This window comes from Marmota marmota, unplaced genomic scaffold (assembly GCF_001458135.2).
Source record: "Marmota marmota marmota unplaced genomic scaffold, marMar, whole genome shotgun sequence".
Classification (NCBI taxonomy): Eukaryota; Metazoa; Chordata; class Mammalia; order Rodentia; family Sciuridae; genus Marmota; species Marmota marmota.
This window is the reverse complement of record NW_026000108.1, coordinates 6,671,118-6,693,489: the sequence shown is the minus strand read 5'-3', so window position 1 is coordinate 6,693,489 and position 22,372 is coordinate 6,671,118. Positions and strand designations below refer to the sequence as shown.

The following is a 22,372-nucleotide window of genomic DNA, read 5'->3' as shown; positions in this document are numbered from 1 at the left end:
GGGGGGGAGCATGTCACCTCCCTTGGACTCAGCTTCTTCATCTGCAAAATGGAAGTGAGAAAGCCAGGTGGGGGGCCGCGGCACCATCTAGCTGCCTTTCTGTTGGTGTTTTGTGTTTTGAGAATCAGAGAGATCTAGCCCCACCCGCTCACACTCCTGCACCTTCCCTTTCTTTTCTTTAATTTTCTTTTTTTTTTCCTTTTTCCACCTACAACCCCTACACACACACACACACACACACACACACACTCCAGTGTTTCCTGCACAGATGAAGCTCCTTCTCATAACCCAGCTGTGAGGTCATTGTCACTCAGAGAGCAGCCAAGATGCCGTAAGAGGGATGTTTGATTTTATTTCCAACAAGGAATCCACCTCAGGCGGCACAGTCCCCGAGACTCCACCTGCCTCCGTGGGTGTCTGTTCTGATTCCTCGGCAGCAGCGCAAGGGGTCTGAGGGGCTTAAAAGCACAGAGCCCTGAAACCAGAGTGGGTTTGTTTTCCTTAAGGGGAATCAGCATGCGTAGCTCTGACTAGTGTGGCAACATGGGTCAGAGCACTGGGCCCAGGTGTTCCCCTGCCAGCAGGCACAGCTAAGGAGGACTCATGAGACCCCATGTCACTGAGGTGGGTGGCCTGTGGGGTAGAGTGTCCAGGCAACCATGTGGTTCCATGGGAGAGGAGAACTGAGATGTGCTTCCGCAACTGATCAGAGCTACAAAGAGACACCCCTGTTAAACATGAACTGACTTAGGGACACTGTACATGTCAGCTGACTTTCCGGTTTCAAATATTACAACTCATGATTTTTTAGTAAATTTGCCAAATTGTGTGACCATCACCATAAATCTGTTTAGAACCTTTGCCTTGCCCCCAGAAGGTGCCTCACACCCACTGAAGGTTAATTCCAGTCTTTCAACCGCCGCCCTGCCCCAGGCAACCAACCGCTAACCTACTTTCCATCTCCATAGACTGTCTTTTTCTGGAGGGTCAGATAAGTGGACCCTACAGTCTAACTCTTGGGTCTCCTGCTTCTTTTTCTCGGCATTACGGTTAAGGATGGTGTAGCGTGTGTGCTATTCATTCTTTTAGATTGTTCTGCTGCACAGGCCTGTCCATTTGGTCTCTCACCCGTCAGTGGACAGTTAGGTTGTTTTCCTTTGGGGGCCGTCATGAATGAAACTGCTGCAAGCACTTGTGCACAGGTCTGTGGATAGAGACAGATTTGTATTTCTCTGACGCGGACCTAGAAGTGGATTTCTGGGTTATATGGTGAATTCGTGTTTATCGTTTTCAAGAAACTGTCCCCAGATCTTGACACTTTGGCAGAAGCCCATTTCCTCTTTGCTTCTCAACGGACACGCTAGTGATTCTGACATGAGTCACACGCCCTGCTCACCCTCTCCCTCCAGCCCTGGATGAAAAACAAACACAAAAGCTGTTCCTTCTCACCTGCCCCCGCTCATCCTGGACAGAAGACAAGGGCTTGAGCTACAGAGTGAACCTGCCAGAAATAATAATAAGAATAAGAATAATAATAATAATAATAATAATATTTTCACCTCCTCTCTCTCCTTCTTTTCAGTTCATGGTTCAGGGAGAACAGAATAATAGTGAGAGTTCCTCGGAAGTCAAGCCACGAGCTTCAGAAGGTTGCCTCAGGTCATGAATCACCTATTACGGCCTTTATTTTAGTGCTCTGAGCAAAGGTGAATGTCATCTCATTACAGTGTACTACAGCAGACAGGGTTGGTACCTACTAAGTGCCTAGCACAGAAAAAGACGGAAGCAAGAAAGCAGTTCAATGACCAGCGTTGGTCCCTTGATGAGAAGCCTGCACCTCGCAGCTACAGGTCACCCTGCAGTTCTCAGAAGAATTCTGGATCTTTTCTTCCCCTTTTTTCACATTAGTCCTATCAACCAAGATTTTTATAGGAGGAAATAGGACATTTGGACTTGGCTCTGCCCTGGCTTCAGAGCTCCTCCAGTTACAACTGCAGACGCAGGGGACTTGAACTCGGAGAACAGCAAAACGAATATTGAGGAGTAAGCACATTAGGGAAGGGAGGAAGAGGTCCCTAATTTACACTCACTTTGGGACAAAAGGGATGAAATTCTAAGGGATTTGTTCTCCTTGTTCCTGTACTTGAAAGGAGAATAGAATTAACTTTCACTGTGCTCCCAGCCCCATCGTGCATCCACTAAGACATCGTTGTTGATCTCGCTCTAGAGATGAAGAGCGTGTGGCTGAGAGCGGAGGAGTTATTGCATCAGGCCAGAAACCGGGGTTCTAATGCCAGATGTGCCCTGTGCCAGCTGTAACTGGCCGCCAAGCTAAACTCATGTTTTGGTCATATTTTTTGTCACTGTGACCAAAGATGTGATGAGAACATATGGAGGAAAAGTTTACTTGACACTCATAGTTTCAGAGGCCCACAGATGGACAACTTGAGAGCTCTGGACCCAAGGTGAGCAGAACCTCATGGCGGAAAGGCATTTAGAGGAAAACTGCTCAGGACATGGAAATAGGAAGCAGAAAAAGAGAATGAGAGAGGGAACTCTCCACTCTCCAAGGACAAAATATAAACCCCAAAGGCACACCACCCGTGGGACCACCTCCTCCAGCCACTCCCCATGTGCCTAAGGTTAGCACCCATTTAATCCATATCAGCCGATTAATACACTGCTCAGGTGAAGGCTCTTGTAGCCCAGTGATTTCACTTCTCAACTCTCTTGCATGAGAATCAGGGGGGCACCTCATATCTAAACCATGGCAGCTCACTTTACCATAGGACACTATGAGTAGCAGAGGTTCAAGGTGCAGTAGCCAGTGGCAAACAACACTCGTGGCAGGGATATGCATATATACATGCACAAGTTTATTGTACGTTTTACTGAAATAAGAGATTTGTAGCATGCCATTTACAAATAATAGTGAAATACACAGTACTCTTTATCATCGATTCCACATAGTCGATCGATTCTCACAGAATGGTTTCATTGATTTTTTTTGCTGAACTCTTATATCCTTGGCAAATCTGTGTTGCAGTTGACGGATGAGGCAGTTCTGACAGCAATATTTCCTCACTAATGTAAAGGAAAAGCATATTTTTTCCTTATGTTAATAAGCAAAACAACAGGGACATATGTCAGAACTTGTTCATCAGAGATAGAAGCAAATTCTTTGCTGAATCAAATAATAATTTCAAATATCGCAAGATAACCTCTTCAATTTTTATAATATGCACAGTGCTACAACTATAGACATGGTACACTTTTAAGTTAAATTTCTCAAGTCGTTTTCTTAATAAGAACCAACCCCTGATTTGTCACCTGTGCCAATTTCCATGGTGTAAATATCCCCCCCATGGCCAATGTCAGGCTGTCTGTGTGAAGTCACTACTGCAGAGTGGGGAAGAGAGCATAGAGCCCATTTCCCACATACAGAGGTAACAGATGTACATAAAACTAAGACCACAAACAATAGAAAAATTCAGCAAAATAACTAGAAAGTGGTGCACTTGGTGTTTTTATTATGTTTTCTTTTAATATAACTTATTCACTTGTAATTTTACATAATTTAAGTTTTAATAATGGCTGTTTTTAACATCTAGCATAGAAACCTTTTAAAATGTTATTGCAGAACTCAGCCTCGCAGTGCCGATGTGAGCAACTCCCACACACACTCGGTACCGCACAGGGGCCCTGCTCATCTTCTTCCCACCGTGCGGGTCCCATGTTGAGTGCTTCCTTTATTACCAACTTCCTGATGACAGACTTGGGACTTTATCTGAATACTGCCATTTACTGCTCTGAAATTGGAGCCAGCAATCTCAGTGCTCACGCGGTCTGAATTCTTATCTCCTGGATGGAGAGAGCAGGATCTGGAGAGGCAAGCCCAGATATCAAGGGCTGCTCACCCATCTCCAGCTGGCCTGGCGTCACCACGGCAGGTGACTTGATCTTTCAGGGCACAAGGCCAGCCCCGGCTCTCTGCTTCCTCTGGAAGCACAGTGTGATCAGTACTCCAGGTGGGACAGAACATCTCCAGCAGACTGCCGAAGACAAAGCCAAGAAGCTAGAAAAACTATACAGAAAAGAACAGAGGAAAATATGAAACACTGGGAAACTTGGTTGTGTAGTGGTTTCTAGGGAAACAGTTATGAAGAGGAGAATAATTCTGCGAGCCGACTTGGGAGAGGTGACAGGAGACCGCCACAGAGTCTCAGCTATTGTTAATAGCAGAATAATACCTCCACACCTTGACCCTGGTCCTAGCACACCATCTCTTGCTTGGGTTATTGCAACAGCTTCCAAAACCATCTCTCTCCTTCTATGTTATCCCTGTCTTAGTTCCCATAACAAAATACCTGAAACCAGGTAATTTATAAAGAAAAAAAGTCGGATTAGCTCACCTTCTGAAGGCTGTGCAGTCCAGAGTGTGGCACCACATCTGGTGAGGGCTTACTTGCTGCACCATAACGTGGCACAGGGCATTGTGTGACAAGTCAGAGCCAGTGTGATCGACTGGGCCTCTTCCTGTCCTAATAAAGCCATAATGGAGCCCCACTCTCATGCCCTCAATGAATCCTAATTATCTCCCAAAGACTCCACCTCCAAGCACCATTAACATACAAATTTGGGCATTATGTTTGTTTCCAACACTTGAACTTCTGTAGGACACACCCCCACCAATCCATGTACTCTGCAGGCCACAGGCAGGGAGATGCTTGGACACATCCCTGGGAGCACCTGGACCCTACATTGGCTTCTCATGTATTTGGAGCCTGAGTCTAAGGCCTCCCAGTGACTGCAGGGCCTCGCTGCCCCTGCCCTGAGTCCCCAGATCTCTGGCCCTGATTCTGTCGTCCACCCTGCACTCACCCCAGGTTAGCCACACAACCTCCTTCCTGTGACTCCACCGAAAGCTGCACTCCTGCCCCAGGACCTTTGCTCCATTCATTCCCTGGACCTGAGGTTCTTCTTTCAGAGACTCATAGCTGAAGCCACATTGCCTTCTCTCATTCTCTCCTTCTCACCTTGACCCCGCCTGGAATACCCCGCCTGCCTGCCCACCCCAGCCACCTGGCACTCCCGTCCTCCCAGAGCACCTTCCACCTGCCACGTGCCACATCCATTCCTGATTCATTCTGTTGATTGTTATGGTCAGTCTCCTTTATTCCAAGAACAGGGTCCTTTGGTCTTTAGTCCATGGGAGGCAGGAACTCTGCTTGGTTCAATGGTTCACTCTGAGCTCATATTGCACACTAAGGGGGAAAAATGTGTTATTGAATTAATTTGGAAAAGATTTCCAGCCTACATGTTTATTGAGGACTTACCCTATTCCAAACACTATTCTAAGTATTTTGCATGCACTATCTCATTTAATTCTTATAATATTCTCAAAATACAGCAAAACCTAAATATCCCCAGTGCCAAATGATGCTCTTAAAGAGTCCCTGGGCAGCACAGAAGAGAGGATGTATTACAATGATTAGCTCCAACCCTGCTTTTCCAGGTTTGGCTATCTTTTGATAGGGGGCTGTGAAAACTGGTGTTGCCAACCCATATGATAAGCTAGACCTGCTGCAGCTCAGAGCTCAGCAGTGGGGGAAAGGAACTAGGTTGGACAACAGCATACAAATCCTGGGATAACTTTTGGATCCTGGCCACTCTCCATTTCCATGAACCCAAGTATGATGCAATAGAAAGAAACGGTCTTAGAGAAAGACAGGCCTTTTACTGTATCCCACTCCAGCACTTAGAGCTGTACAGCTGCAGGCAATATGCTTTGCCTCTCTGTGCATCTTCTTCTCCGTCTGTAAAATAGGAATGAAGCTTCACCCATAAGCTATCAATAGGACTAGAGGAACTGGTTGACACATACTTAAGTAGAGTCTTTCACAAGGCAATTGATCCATTCCCTTGTGTTTTAGGGACTTATTTCAAACTTTCGCTTTCTCCTGAGGAATGTGATGCTGGACAGATAGATCTTCTATTAAAGCTCGGCTGTATCACTTTAGGCCAATCGTGTTGAACACTTCCTGTGGGCAGAACCCCATTCTGAGGGCTGGGAATATGTAAATGCACCAATGTCATCTTTGCACTGAGAGATGAAGGCAAGTCTCTTAATCTGTCTCAATACTCGGCTGCAGGACAAACCCAGGTGGCCTAGAACCACAAAGCTGGCCTTGACTGTTAGTCTGTGGGCCTTTCACCCTAGAAACTGTAGAAAGAATGGGTGAAATGTATACTGCAGGGTCAGACCCACTCAGGGAGGCAAGTCTCATGGCACTGCCTTCAGGTGCAAAGCTGGCGCTGAAGGGAGAGAACAGTGGAGAGTCTCCACAGACCAACGGAGGAAGGCCCATGTGCCATGCTCAGGAGATGGGTGGGCTGTAACAGTGGGTAGTGGGAGCTTCAGATTTTAGCCAGACTCTGCAGCATGCTGGGTGGGTGGCCAGAAGTGATAAGAGGTATGGACAGAAACGGAGACGTTGAAAGGCCCTGGGGACCCCCAGAGGAGAGGAGGCAGAAGCCACACCCAGCAGCTGGCCTTGGACATTCTCATTTCCTCCCGGCCTTGATTTCCCTTCTTTTCTTGGACTCTCTGGAGTCAGACAATGTTGAACAAAGGGATGGAGGGAAGACTGTTCTCCTGGAGGGCCCCCCCTCTCTAGCAGTCCCTCCTGCACTCAAAGCACAAGCCCCCTCTGGCATTTCCACAGACCACAGGCAAAGGTCACTTAGGCTTCTGTTCCTTGGGGGTTTTACTGGTGTGCACTGACCAGGCACAAATCAAATTTTCTGAGAGTTTTTTAAAAATGCACTTATTGGTTTTTCATGTTGTTTTCTATCACGCATCCAGAATCTTTCAGCCATGACCATCTATAAATTAAATTCCACTATGAACACATCCATAGACCTGCAGAAAGGGCAATTCGCTGTTGTTATTGTATTTGCTCATCGTGAACATTGATGGTCTATTAGAAGCTGCATTCCCTGCCAGTCAAGGGAGGGAAAAGAAAGGAGAAAGCATTTGAGAAGACAAGCTGTAAGGCTGCTCTTTGTCTTGGTTCATTTATTTCCTTCTGCTGAGTCCAAATTTAAGCAAGAAAAAAAAATAAAGGAGAAAAAGGTTTTCTGGGGTTTCTTGAAACCTGGACATAAGGATTCAGGATTACTTGTTTTCTAAATTAGATTTTCTTTTTTAGTCTTTCTTGCTCTCCTCAAGAAAATTACAAAGAAAAAGAGGAGCATAAATTTCAAAGGCACACAAGGAGGCTTAATGAGAAGAGGAGTTCTAAGGAGCTCAGAGCTGATGACAGGGACCATGAACAGCGCTCCTGGCCTGGGGTGTGGAAGGGCTGTTCTCGGTCAGCATCTGGCAGCTGGGACAGCTTCTTTCGTTTCTCGAGACCTAATTTTCCTCATCTTTAAATTAACAGATTCAAACAGATGATTCTGTTTTTTTCTCCCAGCTCCACGCTCTGAGATTCTTTAAGGTCATAGCTCGGGGAAAAGGAAGAGCTAAAATCAGATGCCACCTTCCACTCTGCACCTGTAGCCCACAGGCAGAGCTAGTCTAGAACATTCTGGACACAGTTTCTACCTTAGGAAACCAGAGTTGGTTATTCCCTTGAGAGATCCTTGCCTCCCTGTAAGGCTTGTCCTCTGCTGATGCTCTGTGGGAGGTACGCAAAGGTCGCCCTGATGTCAGGAAGCTCAGGGTCTCGGTGGAAGTGGTACCTCACAGAGGATGGCTATGCTGGTGGTGACCCCTGAGAAGTGAGGCCTGATCCTCTTCAACAGAGAACCTGGGGCTTCTGCTGAGCCAGGGGAAGGTAGGGGTGAGTAACACCCCGGGGACCCCAGGATCCTGAAGGAGGTCCCATGTGGGAGGGGCTGCATCTGAGCAGGTAGAATCCAACAGGCAGTGTGGCCCTGTGGACACGGGAAACCAGATCAGAACCAGAGAGACCATCCGGGAACCAAGCAGCCGATGAGTCAGGAGTAAATTAGGAGACACCAGGTGACCATTCAGATTAGGAAAGCATAGAAGGGACAAAGGCAGAGGGGATGAGAGCCCCTCACTTGCTGGTGTGGCCATTAATTTCCTGAAGGCAGACCCTGTCCTGCCTTGTCCACCTGTATCCCAGTCCAATTAACATTTGCATCCTCTGGAATGCATCGGTTGAAATCCTAACCCCTAATAATGGTGTTTGGGACTTTGGGGAGGTAATTTGTGGATGAGATTAGTGCCTTTATAAGAAGAAACCCAGAAAGATGCCTCAGTATTTTTCTTGGCCACATGAGGGTACAATAAGAAGATGGCCACCTACAAACCAGGAGACAGGCCCTCAGCAGGTGCTAGTTCTGCCTGCATCTTGATCTCGCCCTTCCCAGTCTACAGAACTGTGAGAAATAAAAATTGGTTGCTTCAGCCCCCAGACTACAGTATTTGATCCAGCAGCCTGCACGGACCCAGACAGAGCCTAATGCAACACTCAGTCACCGGCTACTGGGTAAATACCTGATCGAAGACGGCGACAGGATGTGCCAGCCAACTCCAGTTCAGCCTGGGGAAGGACCTGAGTCTGAGAGGACTCTGTTCCCATGCTCCTGAGACAGCCTTTCAGGAGCAAAGAGGAAGCAGGAGGAGCGGGGCAAGGTCCAGGTGGGGACGTGGGAGATAGGGTTGTCATTCATGGAGGAGAGCAACTGCTTCCTGGCCCACAGGGGCACAGGGTCCATCTCCTAAGCACATTCGAGAAAGATCATTCAGAAAGATGGTGTCTGAGCAGGGACTAGAAGACCAAGGAGAGTTTGGGGATGAAGAGATGGAGAGGGAGGAGGAGAGAGAGATGTCCCATGGAGTGATCAGCTTGCAGGGTTTCATCCCACAAGAAGAGCAGATGGCCTGCCTGCAGGTGGCCAAACAAAACCCAAGGCCTGAAAGGACAACTGAGGCAAAATTGCAGGGGTCCTCGAGTAGAAAGAGGTTGGTGTCCAGAAGGTCATCAAAAGAGCCTTGTCAAGGTCCAGGTGAAAGATCAAGGGGCTTCACTAAGCACAGGACCCTTGAGCCAGGCAGCATGGTACAGCCCTCTTGGGGCATAGGTTTTAGGGATTTTCCACTCCATGTGCAGCTGCTTAGGAATCAGGACTCTCATGGCTCTCCTTTTAAGGCAGAAACCACAAAACACCCAGGACCTATGTGGTCACTGTCCATCATGGTCAGCACAAGGAGTCCCACCCTCTGGTCTCACAAGTGAAGTGGCCAGGACCTGGAATGGTTAAGCAATTTAGTTTGGCCAATACAATGAGTCAGTAGAACAGTTCAGGATCCAACCTGAGTGGCCCAACCAAGCTGTCATTCTCCCACAGCAGGCTGTCCCTGGAACTGTGATCCAGGCTCGTGACTATGAATGCAACAAGCAGAGACACTGGGCAAGACAGGCAGGCCCTGGGAGCAATGCCGCGAAACTGGAAGCTGCTTCAAAGTCTGTCTTCTTCTTTTTTTTTTTTTTTTCCAAAATCATTTTCCTTGATTTCTGCTATAAATGTGTCACTGCTTTAAATGTGACACAGGACAGGCATGGCCTCCACATTTGGTGGATAGTGAGTCATAGAGTGCAGAGACACAATGAGATCCAGTACCTCTCTGCTTTCCAGTCTCTGAGCAGGGTATGATGCCCATAACCATCTGCCTCCCTGCAGATCCACGCAAGATAGTGAGGCAAGGGTTCACAGGGTGATCCCCATCAGGATATTGGACCACATGTTATAACTAACGGCATCACTGTGTCCCCACCATAGCTCAAACTCCAGCCTGACTCTGGCAGGGGGATGGTAGGGGGATGTCCCACATTGAGGCCACGGTAATGGGATAGGACCAGTTTACATGTCACTGTTCTTCTCAGCCTCCTGAAAGTCCTGCTTGGCTCTCAGAGAACCCTTGGCTCTCAGAGAACACAGTTCTGATAGTCCCCCTGCTATTCTTCAGCCAGTGCAGGGTGGACTGCCTATGAACTCTGGGGTCTCTTCTGTGAAGTAACAGGTTTTAAACTGGGATACATGGAACTATAGACCTTCAGTGACTGGATCCCTGAGTCTTGGTTTCTGCATCTGTAAAATGGGGACAATGTGAGTCTTTTATTTGAGGAATTGTGAAGATTCTTTCAGCTCACCCAGGACCACACCTAGAATATTGCAGAGATTTACTACCTGTTAATGGTGTTTCCCAACTCTTCTCTGTTGGAAGGTAATTTCCAAAAACTGAATCTTTACCACCTCTATTAGTCAGAGCTCCTTAGAGGAAAAAAAACAAATCATCCAGGTAGGTAGGTAGGTAGGTAGATAGATAGATAGATAGATAGATAGACAGACAGACAGATTGATAGATAGAGATGTATGTTGGCATTTGAGAAGAGAGAGTCTGTAAGGAATTGGCTCCTGGACTGTGGAGCTTAGTGGGTCTGAAATCTGTAGGGGAGGCCAGAAGCCTGAAGATGCATGTAAGAGATGATTACAGCCCAGAATCCCAATTCCTCAGGGCAACAGTCTAGAAACTCAGGCTGTCCTCTATGTTGCCATCTTGAAGCAGAATTTCTTCTTCAGGAAACCTCTACCTTTACTCTCACGGCCTTCAAGTGATTAGAGGAGACCAATCGACATCATGAAGGGTCATCCACTTTACTCAAAGCCTGGTGAACATAAATATTAATCACATTTAAGAAATACCTTCACAGCAACATGTAGAATGGCATCTGGACAGCATGAGCTAGCCAAGTTGACACATAAAATTCACCAGCAGGACACGGAACAGGAAAGGCGCCAAGTAGGTGGGGGCAGGAAGGGCAGGCTCTCCCTGTGGTCAGTTCAGTACTGAGTGGACTCTCCTGTCCAGCTCCCTGGGAAGGGTCACCAGCTCAAACTGTCAGGGGCCAGATAGTTAATTTAAAAATATGAGAGAATAGGAAATGGAGGTGGTCTTCATGAACTTGAGAGAACAGGTTCTGTGTAAATATATTTTAATTCATACTCTATAAATAACTGTAGCTAGAAGGCTCTGGGGGCCCTTCACTTTTTCAGAGTGGAATGGTGCCGGCACCTAGGTGGAGTCAGGCTCCAGTCTGGGCACATCACACACCCAAGAGCCTGGGACTGACTTGGATGCACAAGGAGAGCGCTGGCCATCCTCTGGGTTTAGAAGAAGCCGTGTACTAGAATGTGACTTGAAGGAAGCTTACACATATCACCTCTGCCAATCTCACTCAGGGACCCAAAGGGTACCAATCACCTGGGGAAGTGTCACCAAGTGTCACCACAAAGGCGTGACACTGACTTGGTGACCATTCTGAGGGTGTCGGGAGCATCGCATCCTGCCACAGTGATTGCACTGGCCTCTCACAGGAGGAGACAGGTGTTGGGGGCGGGGGACCGGTCTGTTCTGGTATTTGCTAGAGCAGCTCACAGGACTCAGGGCAACATCTTACACTTAGTTACCCTCTGCTACAAGGGATCTCTTTAAAGACAGGAGAGATCAGCCAGATGAGGAGACACACAGGGAGGGGGCAGGAAGGGCTGAGAGCTCAGGAGCTAGGGTCCCCTAGGAGCTGGGATTGGCCACCCTCAAAGCACTGGGATGCGTTCTTGTTCACCAACAGGAAACTCCTGAACTCAGTTCCTTGGGGGTTTATTGGAGCTTCCTCACATAGGCAGGACTGACTGAATCATTGGCCATGGGTAGCCAACTCAGCTTTCAGTCCCTATTCTCCTCAGATGGGGGTTGAGGCTGTGAGTTCCAACCCCTAATCATGTGGTTGGTTTCCTTGGCAACCAGCCCCACCCACCCAGTGGTTATCTAGGAACTTTTCAAACACCACTTCATTGACACACACTCCAAAAGGGGTTCATTATGAATCACAAAGGACACCTTGCCTTCTACCTTTATCACTCAGAGCTGCTCTGAGCTGTGTCAGAAACCAGAGGACAAAAAGCCAAATACTTTCACAAAAGATCCTTGTATTGCTCCAGTCTCTCAGGAAATTACAAAGGAGCATAGCTCTGAGCCGGGAACTGTGGACAAAACCAAATATGTACTTCACAGGGTCCCAAATAATAGGACATTGATGGAAGTCACTTCCATGACGACAGCACATAAGACTGGCTTTTTTTTTTTCTTGTCTTCTTGGTTGACAGGAGTTGATAGGGGAAGCCACTATGTCAGGGAGGCTCACCTGTCCTTATTTTGACCTTGTCTACATGCAGTTGGCATCAGACCCCACGGGTTGAGGGCTCACTTCAGAGGCCATAAGGAACTGAGGGCAGACTCCAATGGGTGTCCAGCGAGGAAATGAGCCCTCCAGCCCAACTGGCCAAAAGAAAGTCTATCCTGTCAGCAAGTGCCACACCCAGAGGCAGACCCCTCCCACTGGAGCTCTGAGATGAGAATCCAAAACTAGCAGTCACCCTGATGGCAGCCTTTCAGGAGACCTGAAGCAGAGAAGCCCATCAAGCTGAGCTGGAGTCCCCAACCGACCAGAAAAAAAAACAAGATCATAACTGCAGGTTTTTTAAGCTCTACATTTTGGGTAACAATTTTAGGTAGCAATGACTGATACAGTATGCACAGTTTCTAAGAATGAGACAAAAGATACTGTAACATCTGTAAGATGCTAATCAAGCGTGTGTTCCTTCCTTCTGAAAGACACAATACAGAAAGTAAGGGGACATGGGGCTGGGGCTGGGCTCAGTGTAACACACTTGCCTGGCATGTGTGACACACTGGGTTCAGTTCTTAGCACCAAATATAAATAAGTAAAATAAAGGTCTATCAACAACTTTAAAATTTTTTTTTTAATTGAAAGAAAAAAAAGTAAGGGGAAAGAATTGATAATAGTGACACAAGGGCTGACTCCCTGACACATGTGGAAGGCAGTGCAATAGCACCAGGGTTTTGCAAAAAGGAAAAGCTTTATTGCAAAGTCCACCAGCCTGGAGGGTTGGGGAAGGATGGGGATTTATAGGAAGGGAAAGAGGAGAAGCTGCTTGCTGATTGGATGGTGAGAAGGGGAACCCTAGGGTTCCTTAACTGGTCATTATGCCCCTTCAAGGACAACATATTCCCTTTGGCAAGGTGGGAGGAAATGGTTTTCATGTTCTGAGAGGGGAATTTTGAGCTTGTGACATCAAAAGGTCTTTGGCTGCATGAGCTGGCTTCTACACATGTTCATTCTCAAAAAGACAATTTCAAACTGTCCTTGAGTGGTTTCTGGAGGCATTTTTTGAAAGACAACTAAGCACTCTGTTGTTTAAGGGATTTATGACCACGGGTATCCAGACACGGTGATTTCCACCAAGGGAGAATTGGTGAATTGTGTAAGGGAGAAAGAACAAACCCAATCACACAGACTTCACAAGGCAGTAGAAATTTTCATCATTGTATGAAGGAGAAGGAAATCTCACAGAGGCCCAAGGTGAGTCCAAGGTGATGCTAGAGCAAAGGAAGGGCAACAGGTGGCCATGGGGAGGCTGTGGCTCCTGGAGGACCATGCAAAAGCACACCGTGTCCTGCTGGCACAGCTGGGCCACGCTGGGATCACAGGTCTGTAAGAGCTGGCACTGCTGCCCGCTGAGAAGAAAGATCCTCTGTGCTTGACAACGTGGGCCATTGTCCCGGCTTCCCTCTCTCCAAGGGTGGGGACAAGCAGATGCTGTGAGCATGAGAAGAAGGAGGCACAACTAGTACAGAAGGACTTTAGGGCTTCACAGTGGGCCTGATGATGACTTAGAGGAGACAGCAGAACAAAGACAGTGTCAATGTTTCAAAGATGTCACTAGGGATGAACTTCCTATACCAGGAAATGAAGGAACAAAACTTGACCTGGCCAAAGGGATCTCATTACATGGAAAGATTTGTCCTGCTCTAGACGGTATGCTGTGCAGAAGCTGGCTGGAGCAATCAAAGCCTTTGGCAAGAACTGGAAGGAATTCTAAGGTTATGCAATGATACAGCTTTTAAAGTTTTGTAGAATGAGATTAGATAATGAGGCTGGAGTTCCTGCTGTAAAGGACATGCTGGAATGCAATATTCTAAGAAAATATTGAGCCACGCACTGGCTAACAATGATACAGCCACTGCATTTGGAAAAAGTCAAATCTACATAGAATGTCCATCCAGAGCACCCAAGTGTCCCAGAGGAAGGAAGGTGGAAGGAAGATTGGAATGATCTGCATTTGAAGTAGGAAGTCTACATTGGCAGTAGGTCTTGAGCTTCTTGGATGTTGCTTGGTTTCAAGTTGAAAGGCACTTTGTGTTGGTATCCCCTGCTGTATGGAATAATAAGGGCATGCTATGCACCAACCGCACCCCCCCCCCAAAATAAAGGAACAACTTTGTGGTCAAATTAGGTAATAGCTCCAAGACGTAGATTGGCTTCCCTGAAATTGAGTAACGTGCACTTTGACCTGGTAGAAATACAATGTCAACTGTCCTTGATGCAGCTGGTTGCCTACCTGTGATGTTAATTAGGGATTGGGGGAAAGAATTGGGCCCTAGATAATACATGTGATCACTAATAAGCGTTGGACATGTGAGGAAAGTGCAATAATCCACCTTTCCTTGTGTGTGCCCTGGGAACAAGATAAACAGAGTGACTTGCTCAGCTGTCAGGACTGCGTTCAAATGGAAACCAGGCACCAGAGTGCACACACCCGGTGTGGCCATCCCACGTCACCTGCTTGTCCACTCCTTGCCAAGGGTCATCTGCGCTCAGGATAACTCCTGCTCTTGGCCATACTCTTCCTTCTTCTTTGGGTTCTTTCTTCTTCTCTTTTACTAAAAGTTAGAGCCCAGCTCCTCTTCTCTGGAGGGTCCTCAGGCTCAATAAATACAGGGTCGGAATCCAACCTGGTCTTGTCCTAGATGCTGCCCAGGTCTCGTCCTCAGCCTTGTTTGAATGGAGTTGCCCCACCTGGAGCACTCGCAGCCACTGACTGGCCCACCACGGTCCACAGCCCAGTCCTCCCACCCCAGCTCAGGAGAGCTCTCCAAGGCCATCATTTCAATCACTGAGATGTCCATGGTTGAGACTATCAACCAGAAGCCCAGCGCTGCCCCTGCCCAGCACTGCCCCTGCTCTTCCCTGCACAGGGTTGATCCTGGGAAGCCCCCCTGATACACGTGCTGCACCATCTCTGCCTCAGCACCTGTTTCTCGGGAGCCCAACCTGAGACAGTTTCTGAAGAGACAGGGCAGGAGCTGAACAGGAGAGAAAGCTCTAGAGGGTGGGGAACCGGCCCCACCAGGCTGCTGGGAGGGTGAGACGGGTTAACACGTGTGAAAGCCTACAGTGACCAGGGAGCGCTGTCTTACAGAAGCGTTTGGCTGTTCTGATTATCACTCCAATTAGAATGTCATATGTCATTATTATTCATGATCTTAAGAGTTAAAAAAAAAATTCTATCTGGACTAGTCCTTGAAAGAGTGTCACACCTTCAGGGCAACGTGTGCAATTTCTCACTGGTTTTCATTCCTGTGCATCTGCCAAGGCTGTAGCTGAGGGCATCTCACTATACAGGTGAGACATGAGAGAAATGGCCAGGCTGGACTGGAGACGGTATCTCTTGTTTGATGGATAGACTCCCCTCCTTGTGGGTCACCCCCATCTCACCAAGTCACCGGTCTGCAAATATGCAGGTGTCCTTCAATCCCAAACCAGCGTCACCACCCAGAGGCCCTCCTTGACCTCTCCCTCCACCTAATGATCTGACCATCTTCTCCCTTTCTTCTTCGAGCGTGTGTGTGTTCACCTTGGCGTGCGTTGCCTAGCTCAGGCTTCCATGGGACTCTGACTCATTCTCTTCCCCGGGACAGGGTAGGTGGTCAGCATATTATTTCCCCAGTTCTGCCCTGAAATGCCGCCACAAACTGGGTAACTTTAAACACCTTCCAGAGACCAGAAGTCTGAAAGGAAAGAATCAGCCCAGCCATGCTCCCTCCAAAAGCTCTAGGGATGGATCTTCCCTTGCCTCCTCTAGCTTTGGGTGGCTCCCAGGGTCCCCTGGCTTGTGGAAGCATTGCCCCGGTCTCTGCCTCCTTCTTCACATGGATCCTCACATGACCTTCTTCCTCAGGTTTCCTCCTCCTTTCTTCTCCGAGAACACATGCCAGGAATTTAGACCCACTTTGTACCAGGATGGTCTCATCTCAATATTATTTGCTTAACTATGTCTTCAAAGACTCTTTTTCCAAGTAAGGCCACAGGCACAGGCTCCAGGTGGACACATACTGTGGTGCCCACCACTCAACCCACCACAGTAGATATATTTTGATTCTACAACCCAGAACTGGCTTCTGTTGGGTCCATCTGGCAGGTGATGCAGGTCTGCAGAGGTCAGTTCCAGAAGGAACACAGGGAAGGGAGGAAACAGGAAGAGGGGTGAAGGAGGACTAGGTGGATCTTATTGACTGACCATGAAGAAGTAAAGTACAAAAGAAGTCAGAGGTGGCAGAAAAGCATGGACCCTCAGTGCTGTGAGGGAAGTCAGGATGAGAAGCTGGACCTCGCTGGCCATGTGCTCTGTTTTAACAGAATGTGGAGGGAGTGCAGGATGATTCATTGGCTGAGCCAGGGACTCTGGGCCTCAGTTTCCCCACAAGCCTGTGGCAATTCCAGCTATCCTGGAGTGTGCAGAGTTCTCTATGCAAGGGCTTTACACACTTAAGTAAGTACATGGTTCACTATTGCACATGAACCTAGCCTGGCAGGTCAGTTATCTACTTATCTATGTAACTATTAATTATCTTACAAAGTGTCCCAACAGCATGTTGGGTGGGTTAGCCAGTGTTCTGGGAAAGAAAAGGATGTCCAAGATATGCCACCTGGCAAGAGGACCAACACAAGGGGAGAGGAACACACAGGCACATACAGGGCAATATGATAAAATGAGATTGTTTCATTTACTGCCTGCCCTCACCCTGTATAACATCGGCCTCATGCAGCAGGCTTCCTCTGTCTTCCATAATTATAATTACTGTATCCCGTTGCTAAGCAACCTGCCTGGGACAGAATGGGACCAGTTGCTATTGGTTGAGTCAATGAACAAATGGATTCTTGAATAAATGGATGAATGGAAGGCAGTAGCTTGCAAAAGTACTACAGGCACTCACAGAAGCAGCAGCAGGAGGGGAGAAGTCATAGGGAAGACACCTTTGAACTTGACCCTGAAGAATGAAAAGTATTTTGACAGATCCAGAGGAGGCATAAAGAATAATCTGATGGATGATATAGGAGCATCAAAAAAAAATACACATAAATAAAATATGGCTCAGAAGTTACAGCATGGGGGCCTGGCAGGAAGGGCAGCCAGAAATGAGAACGTGGTAATGGAAATAGAATTCAAGGTCATAAAGAAGCAATTTTGGCTATTATGGTAAAAAAAGAAAAAAGAAAGAAAAAATGGATTTTATGCTGCAGGAATGGAGAACCAGGCAGAACTTTCAAGCAGGGAGGTGACATTGTTGGAATCCTGCTACTTAGAAAGTTGTTCTTGCAGCAGTTTGTTGGGTGAACTGGAGCCTAGGAGTCCAGGAAAGCAGGTGGGGGGGGGGTGAGCTCAAGGCCAGGAGGGAGCCACTGAAAGCAGAAGAAAGACTGAGGCTGGCTTATGAGGTGAGGAGGACCGGATGCTGTCAAGAGGCATTTACAGATCCAAGTGTTAGGGTCTGCAAGATGGCAATGATGGAGGAGGAGGAAAGGGGAGGCCCCAGCTTAAGGCCCAGGCTGCTGATTTGGAAATGAAACAGTGAGCAGTGGAGCTTCGCCCCAGGGAGACAGTCAGGCCTGCAGGATATCAGTAAGAAAGACCTAGACAGCAGTTGGATGTCCACGTCCGAAGATAGACATGAAGTCAAGGTGCACATATGGACCGATGAATCAATTTGCCCAGATGGAAAAAGAACAGTAAAAAAAAAAAAAAAATACGGAAATGATAGAACAATGAAATCATTTTGAACAATTAAAAAACAAAAACAATGAAAAGCAATAATGAAATCACAAAATAACACCATTATTTTCTAAAAGGTCAATCTGCAGAGAGACAACTCACTGTATTTTTTACTTACCATGTTACATTCCATGGGCCACACATGAAAGCGAGTTGGAGAGGGGCCCTCAAGTTATCATATCTGTCCCACAGTCCCCGAGTGCATTCTGCATGTCCCTGGAGGCTCCCTGTAACCAGGCACACTTCCAGGCACTCAGGAGGCTCCCTTGGCTGGCAGTCAGATGCAAAGGCAAACTGCGAGCTAAAACAAAAGTGAAATTAAAACCCAGCCTCGGACTGCAGAGGAGCCAGTCTGCAAGCCAGGAAGTTTCTCTGGGGAAGTACCCCTGAGCCGAGGTCAGAGACCTGAGATAGTCAAAAAAAGGAAGACAATCAGTGTCCCAGAAAGGGGACACTGGACCTGAGAGAGCCCTGTGGGACGAAGCCAGGGACAGTCCAGGGCCCAAGAGGCAAGGCTAGCCCAAATGAAGGAGAGCAGGAGAGACGAGGTAAGACCACCTTATGGGTCGATGTTCAAGGAAATTCTGTTTATGGAGGAAAAAGTCACCAGTAAGTGTTTGATAAAGCTGATGAAATGTGTGCAAAGAGAAAGAAAGTTTGTTGAACTGGCCTAATTAAATGAACTAGGGATGCATAACAATGAGGGTTTATGATAGTGAATGTATTTAATGAATTTTAACAAATTACTTCAATTTGAAATGATTTAATTTCTTCATGGAAAGTGCCTTAGCAAAGTGCCTAAATTACATGGGAGTTTCATAAAGATTACTCGGATCAGAGCTGCTCTTGCTTTGAGTCTGCCTTCCTGTGAGATGATGTTTACTAGAGTTTTGTCCAATTCAACAAATATAGGGAACCATCTAGAATGTGCTGGCCACTGGCTCACAGTTGACATCCTCACAGTATCTCAGCAGCCTCTGGTGAACCATGTGGCAGAAACAATGTACTTGGTGTTTGGGGAATGAGTCTGTTGGAGGATCTTGGAGCTTGGAACAATTCCAAGGTGGCTCTGCTGATGTGGGAGAGGCCACAGGTCCCTGCCCCATAATACTACCCCTGTATGATGATGCTCTTACACTTTTATAAAAGTGTTTTTAAGTAATTAAATTACTTTAAACATGAACTTTTTTAACCCCAGTGGAAATGCAAAGAGGGATTCAGAATTGTGTGTGAGGCGTTAATTACTTACATCTGACTGGTGGGTTTTTCTTTTCTATGAATGAATGCACTTAATTAATTTTTCCCTTAGCTTCTTGCTATCTCCTGGCTGTAATCTATTTTCTTTCATCCCAGGGGCAATAAAAGGACAACAAAAGAAAAATCCAGTGACTTGAAATTCCAGAACTCCACTCTGCCAAAAAACAGGTCAGAATCTTTACTCGTTTATTGAAAGAGAAATGAAAATTTTTATTCTGTGGCAAATAAACTGGCCATCATATGCATCCATTCACACGGAAAATGTCCATGTGACCGAGGTACAGCTCTGGTAATGAGCTCAGAGGCTACCCAAAGACCAAAAGAAGGGGTTTGACTGGTCTGCACAGCCAGCAGGGCTGGAGCCCGAGAGAGAGCCACTGAGGGGGACATCTGTCCCTCTGCAGTGAGTGATTAGATGACGGAGCATGCATCCGACCACAAGTTCACCTCGGGGTCTCACAAGCCAGCAGGCAAAAGAGAGCCGCCTGCCTGTATCATCAAGTTTCTTTGTCCCTCAACTGAGAAAAATGTGTACTGAGCATTTATGCTATCAGGATTTTCACAGACTATTGAAAAAGCAGAGACAAAAGACCCAGTCCTGCTCACAAGAGCCCACAGATAGTCCAGCTTCAAGTGTCAATAAATTACTGAGAAGAGACCAAACCCAGTCAAGTCCAGCTCTGCACTGACCTGCAGACTCCCTGGCAACATCCTGAGGCTCAGAACATATGAGGGCCCTGCTCGCAGCCAGCACTCCCTCACCACGCCCTCCTGGGGTGGTCAGTCTTCCCAGCGTGGTCCAGGGGTCTGCATGAGTATGACCATCCTCCCATCCCAGCTCAGTTCAACTCAAGCCTGTCCAGCAAAGTCTCTGCAGGGCCTACTGTGTGCACAGGCTGCAAGCAGTTTTGAGATCGTAAGTCCTGCTAGAATAAATATTTTCCCTAAGCAGAGTAAATGAATGCCCGTAAGACAAAATACTGGCATTGTTTTTCAAAACCACTTTAAGCAAAGGAAAATTTGTGGCTGTTCTCAGACTTCTTTAATGTTTACATTGAAAACATTTGAATAATGCATTTTAAGTTCATTTTTCTTATTTTCTGACAAAAGCAAGAGATGGGGAATGGAAGGGTTAGAAGCCTTCCTTCGAATGGAGAGGGTTGAAGCAATTACATACATCAAAGTAATATTTACAGTTACATTTGAGGGGGAAAAAATAAGACAGAGAGGAGAGCAATGCTTTTTCTCCAAAGCAAATTATTTCAGAATGTGTCATAGCATGCTCAAGATATATTAAAAAGAGCAACAGATGATGTTTCTGCAACCTGTTCCAAACCATTTATAAACCCAAATTTAAAAAAAACAAACCCCATATACATACAAATTTCTGTACCACTGCATATTTTATAATGGAAGTATTATATGAATATAAATTAGCATTTGAAATATATAAATCAAATAAAAATGCCCAGAAGCTGCATGTGAGGTCTACTATCCATTCCCCATAGAGGCAACAGTGACCAGCACTGGATAATGCAGGAGAAGGGGAGCTAGAGGTGGGCAGCTTACAGTACAGAACCAGCCCATGGAACCCAACTGAAATCTCAGCTGACTTGCTTACTGTGTGGCCTGGGACAGGCCTCATGTACTTTTAAAATGGCATTTGAAAAAGCAGTGTCTCTTGTTCTTCATCAAATACCTGAACCTAGCAGTGCCTGTGTCTGGGGAATAAATCAATGGCCACTGTGGCATACCTGAAAGGTAGCAGGTTCTCGATGCATAATGAAGGCTAACGGTCTCTGAGTGCCCACCCTGTGCTAGACATTATCTAAGAGCTTAGGGCAGCTCTCGCAGGATCCTAGCAGTCACACTTCACTAGTCTCCCTTCCACAGGAAACAAAACACAGAGGATAACGAGTTGCAAAGCAGTAAGTGGTGGATATCATGATCATTACTAATATGGAATCTGTCTCTGGTCATCTCACACCATTGCCCTCATGCTGTTAGGTGTGGGTGCTGTCTCTCCAGACCCAGGCAGAGGGCTCAAACATGCCCACGTAGCCTCCCGGTAACTTACAGAGTAAGACACTAAGCTGAGTGTCAGGTCCACTCAGAAGATACAGCCCAAGAGACATTCCAAGAACAGTACAGATTATTCCCATATCCAGAACCATGACCCATCTCTGATAGCAAGAGGAGTTTGTCCCAACAGCTCATGGTGTTTGCCTGACTGAATCCCAATACCCTCTTTTACTTTGTGCTATGTCCCCATTATATAGTGACAGAAACATTCCAATTGGTGTTGCCAATTTGAGTCCACGCTCAGCAAGTGAATACCTAATAGGCACCAGATGTCAAAAGGAACTTTGGCAATGAACCCTCACAATTACACTCCATAGGTATTTTTATTCCCATTCAGTGCTAGGGAAAAGTAGCCTGAAAGAGGTTGCATGTTATGGCCGTGGTCACAGAGCTACTGAGCTGACTTCAAATCCAGTGCCACTTCTGCATTTTAATGATCAAAACCTTCTTATCCATCAGTGCACAGTCGGCCCCCACGGCGGTGGGCTCTGCACCCCTGGATTCAACCAACCACAGATCAAAAACGTTGAAAAACTTAGGTCTGTACTGAGCATGTGCAAACATTTGACTTGTCATTATTTTTAAACAATATGGTGTAACAACTGTTCACATAGCATTTGCATTGTATTTGTTATCCTAAGTAAATCAAAGATGATTTAAAGTAGACAGGGGATGTGTGTAAGTTATGTGCAAATCCAACACCATTTTATACAGGAGATGTGAGCACCTATGAATTTTGGTATGGTGGAGCTGGAACCAACATCCTGCACACACCAAAGGACATCTGTTTATGCATGGATTTAGTTTCCCATTCCTAAGGGTCAGTAGTCTGCCCCTGCTGAGACTCCCCATTTGAAGGAGAGCCATGTGCTTCCCCTTCCTGAGAAGCACATCTGTCAACAGCTGCATAAAGGTGCTGCCTCTCAGCAGTGGTTCTCAGAGTGTGGAGCGGGGACCAGCACCATCAGCATCACCTGGGAACTCAGAAATACAGATTCTCAGACTCCCGTCTACTGCCAGCGAC

At 46.9% G+C, this 22,372-nt stretch overlaps 1 protein-coding gene and 1 long non-coding RNA gene across 5 annotated transcripts in view; one reads left to right on the top strand and one right to left on the bottom strand.

Moving 5' to 3' along the window:
• Clnk (cytokine dependent hematopoietic cell linker) overlaps window positions 1-22,372 on the top strand; it is a 192,898-nt gene that overhangs the window by 86,416 nt on the left and 84,110 nt on the right. For all 4 annotated transcript variants that reach the window (XM_048784193.1, XM_048784191.1, XM_048784194.1 and 1 more), the window contains one exon: window positions 19,363-19,434. In XM_048784193.1, coding sequence (XP_048640150.1) covers window positions 19,363-19,434 — 72 coding nt within the window. The remainder of the gene's footprint in view (window positions 1-19,362; window positions 19,435-22,372) is intronic.
• LOC125610927 lies at window positions 2,856-18,345 on the bottom strand. The gene is made up of 2 exons (XR_007341014.1): window positions 18,128-18,345; window positions 2,856-5,264 (listed from the first exon to the last, which is right to left on the bottom strand). It is a non-coding gene; the product is annotated as an uncharacterized LOC125610927 (long non-coding RNA).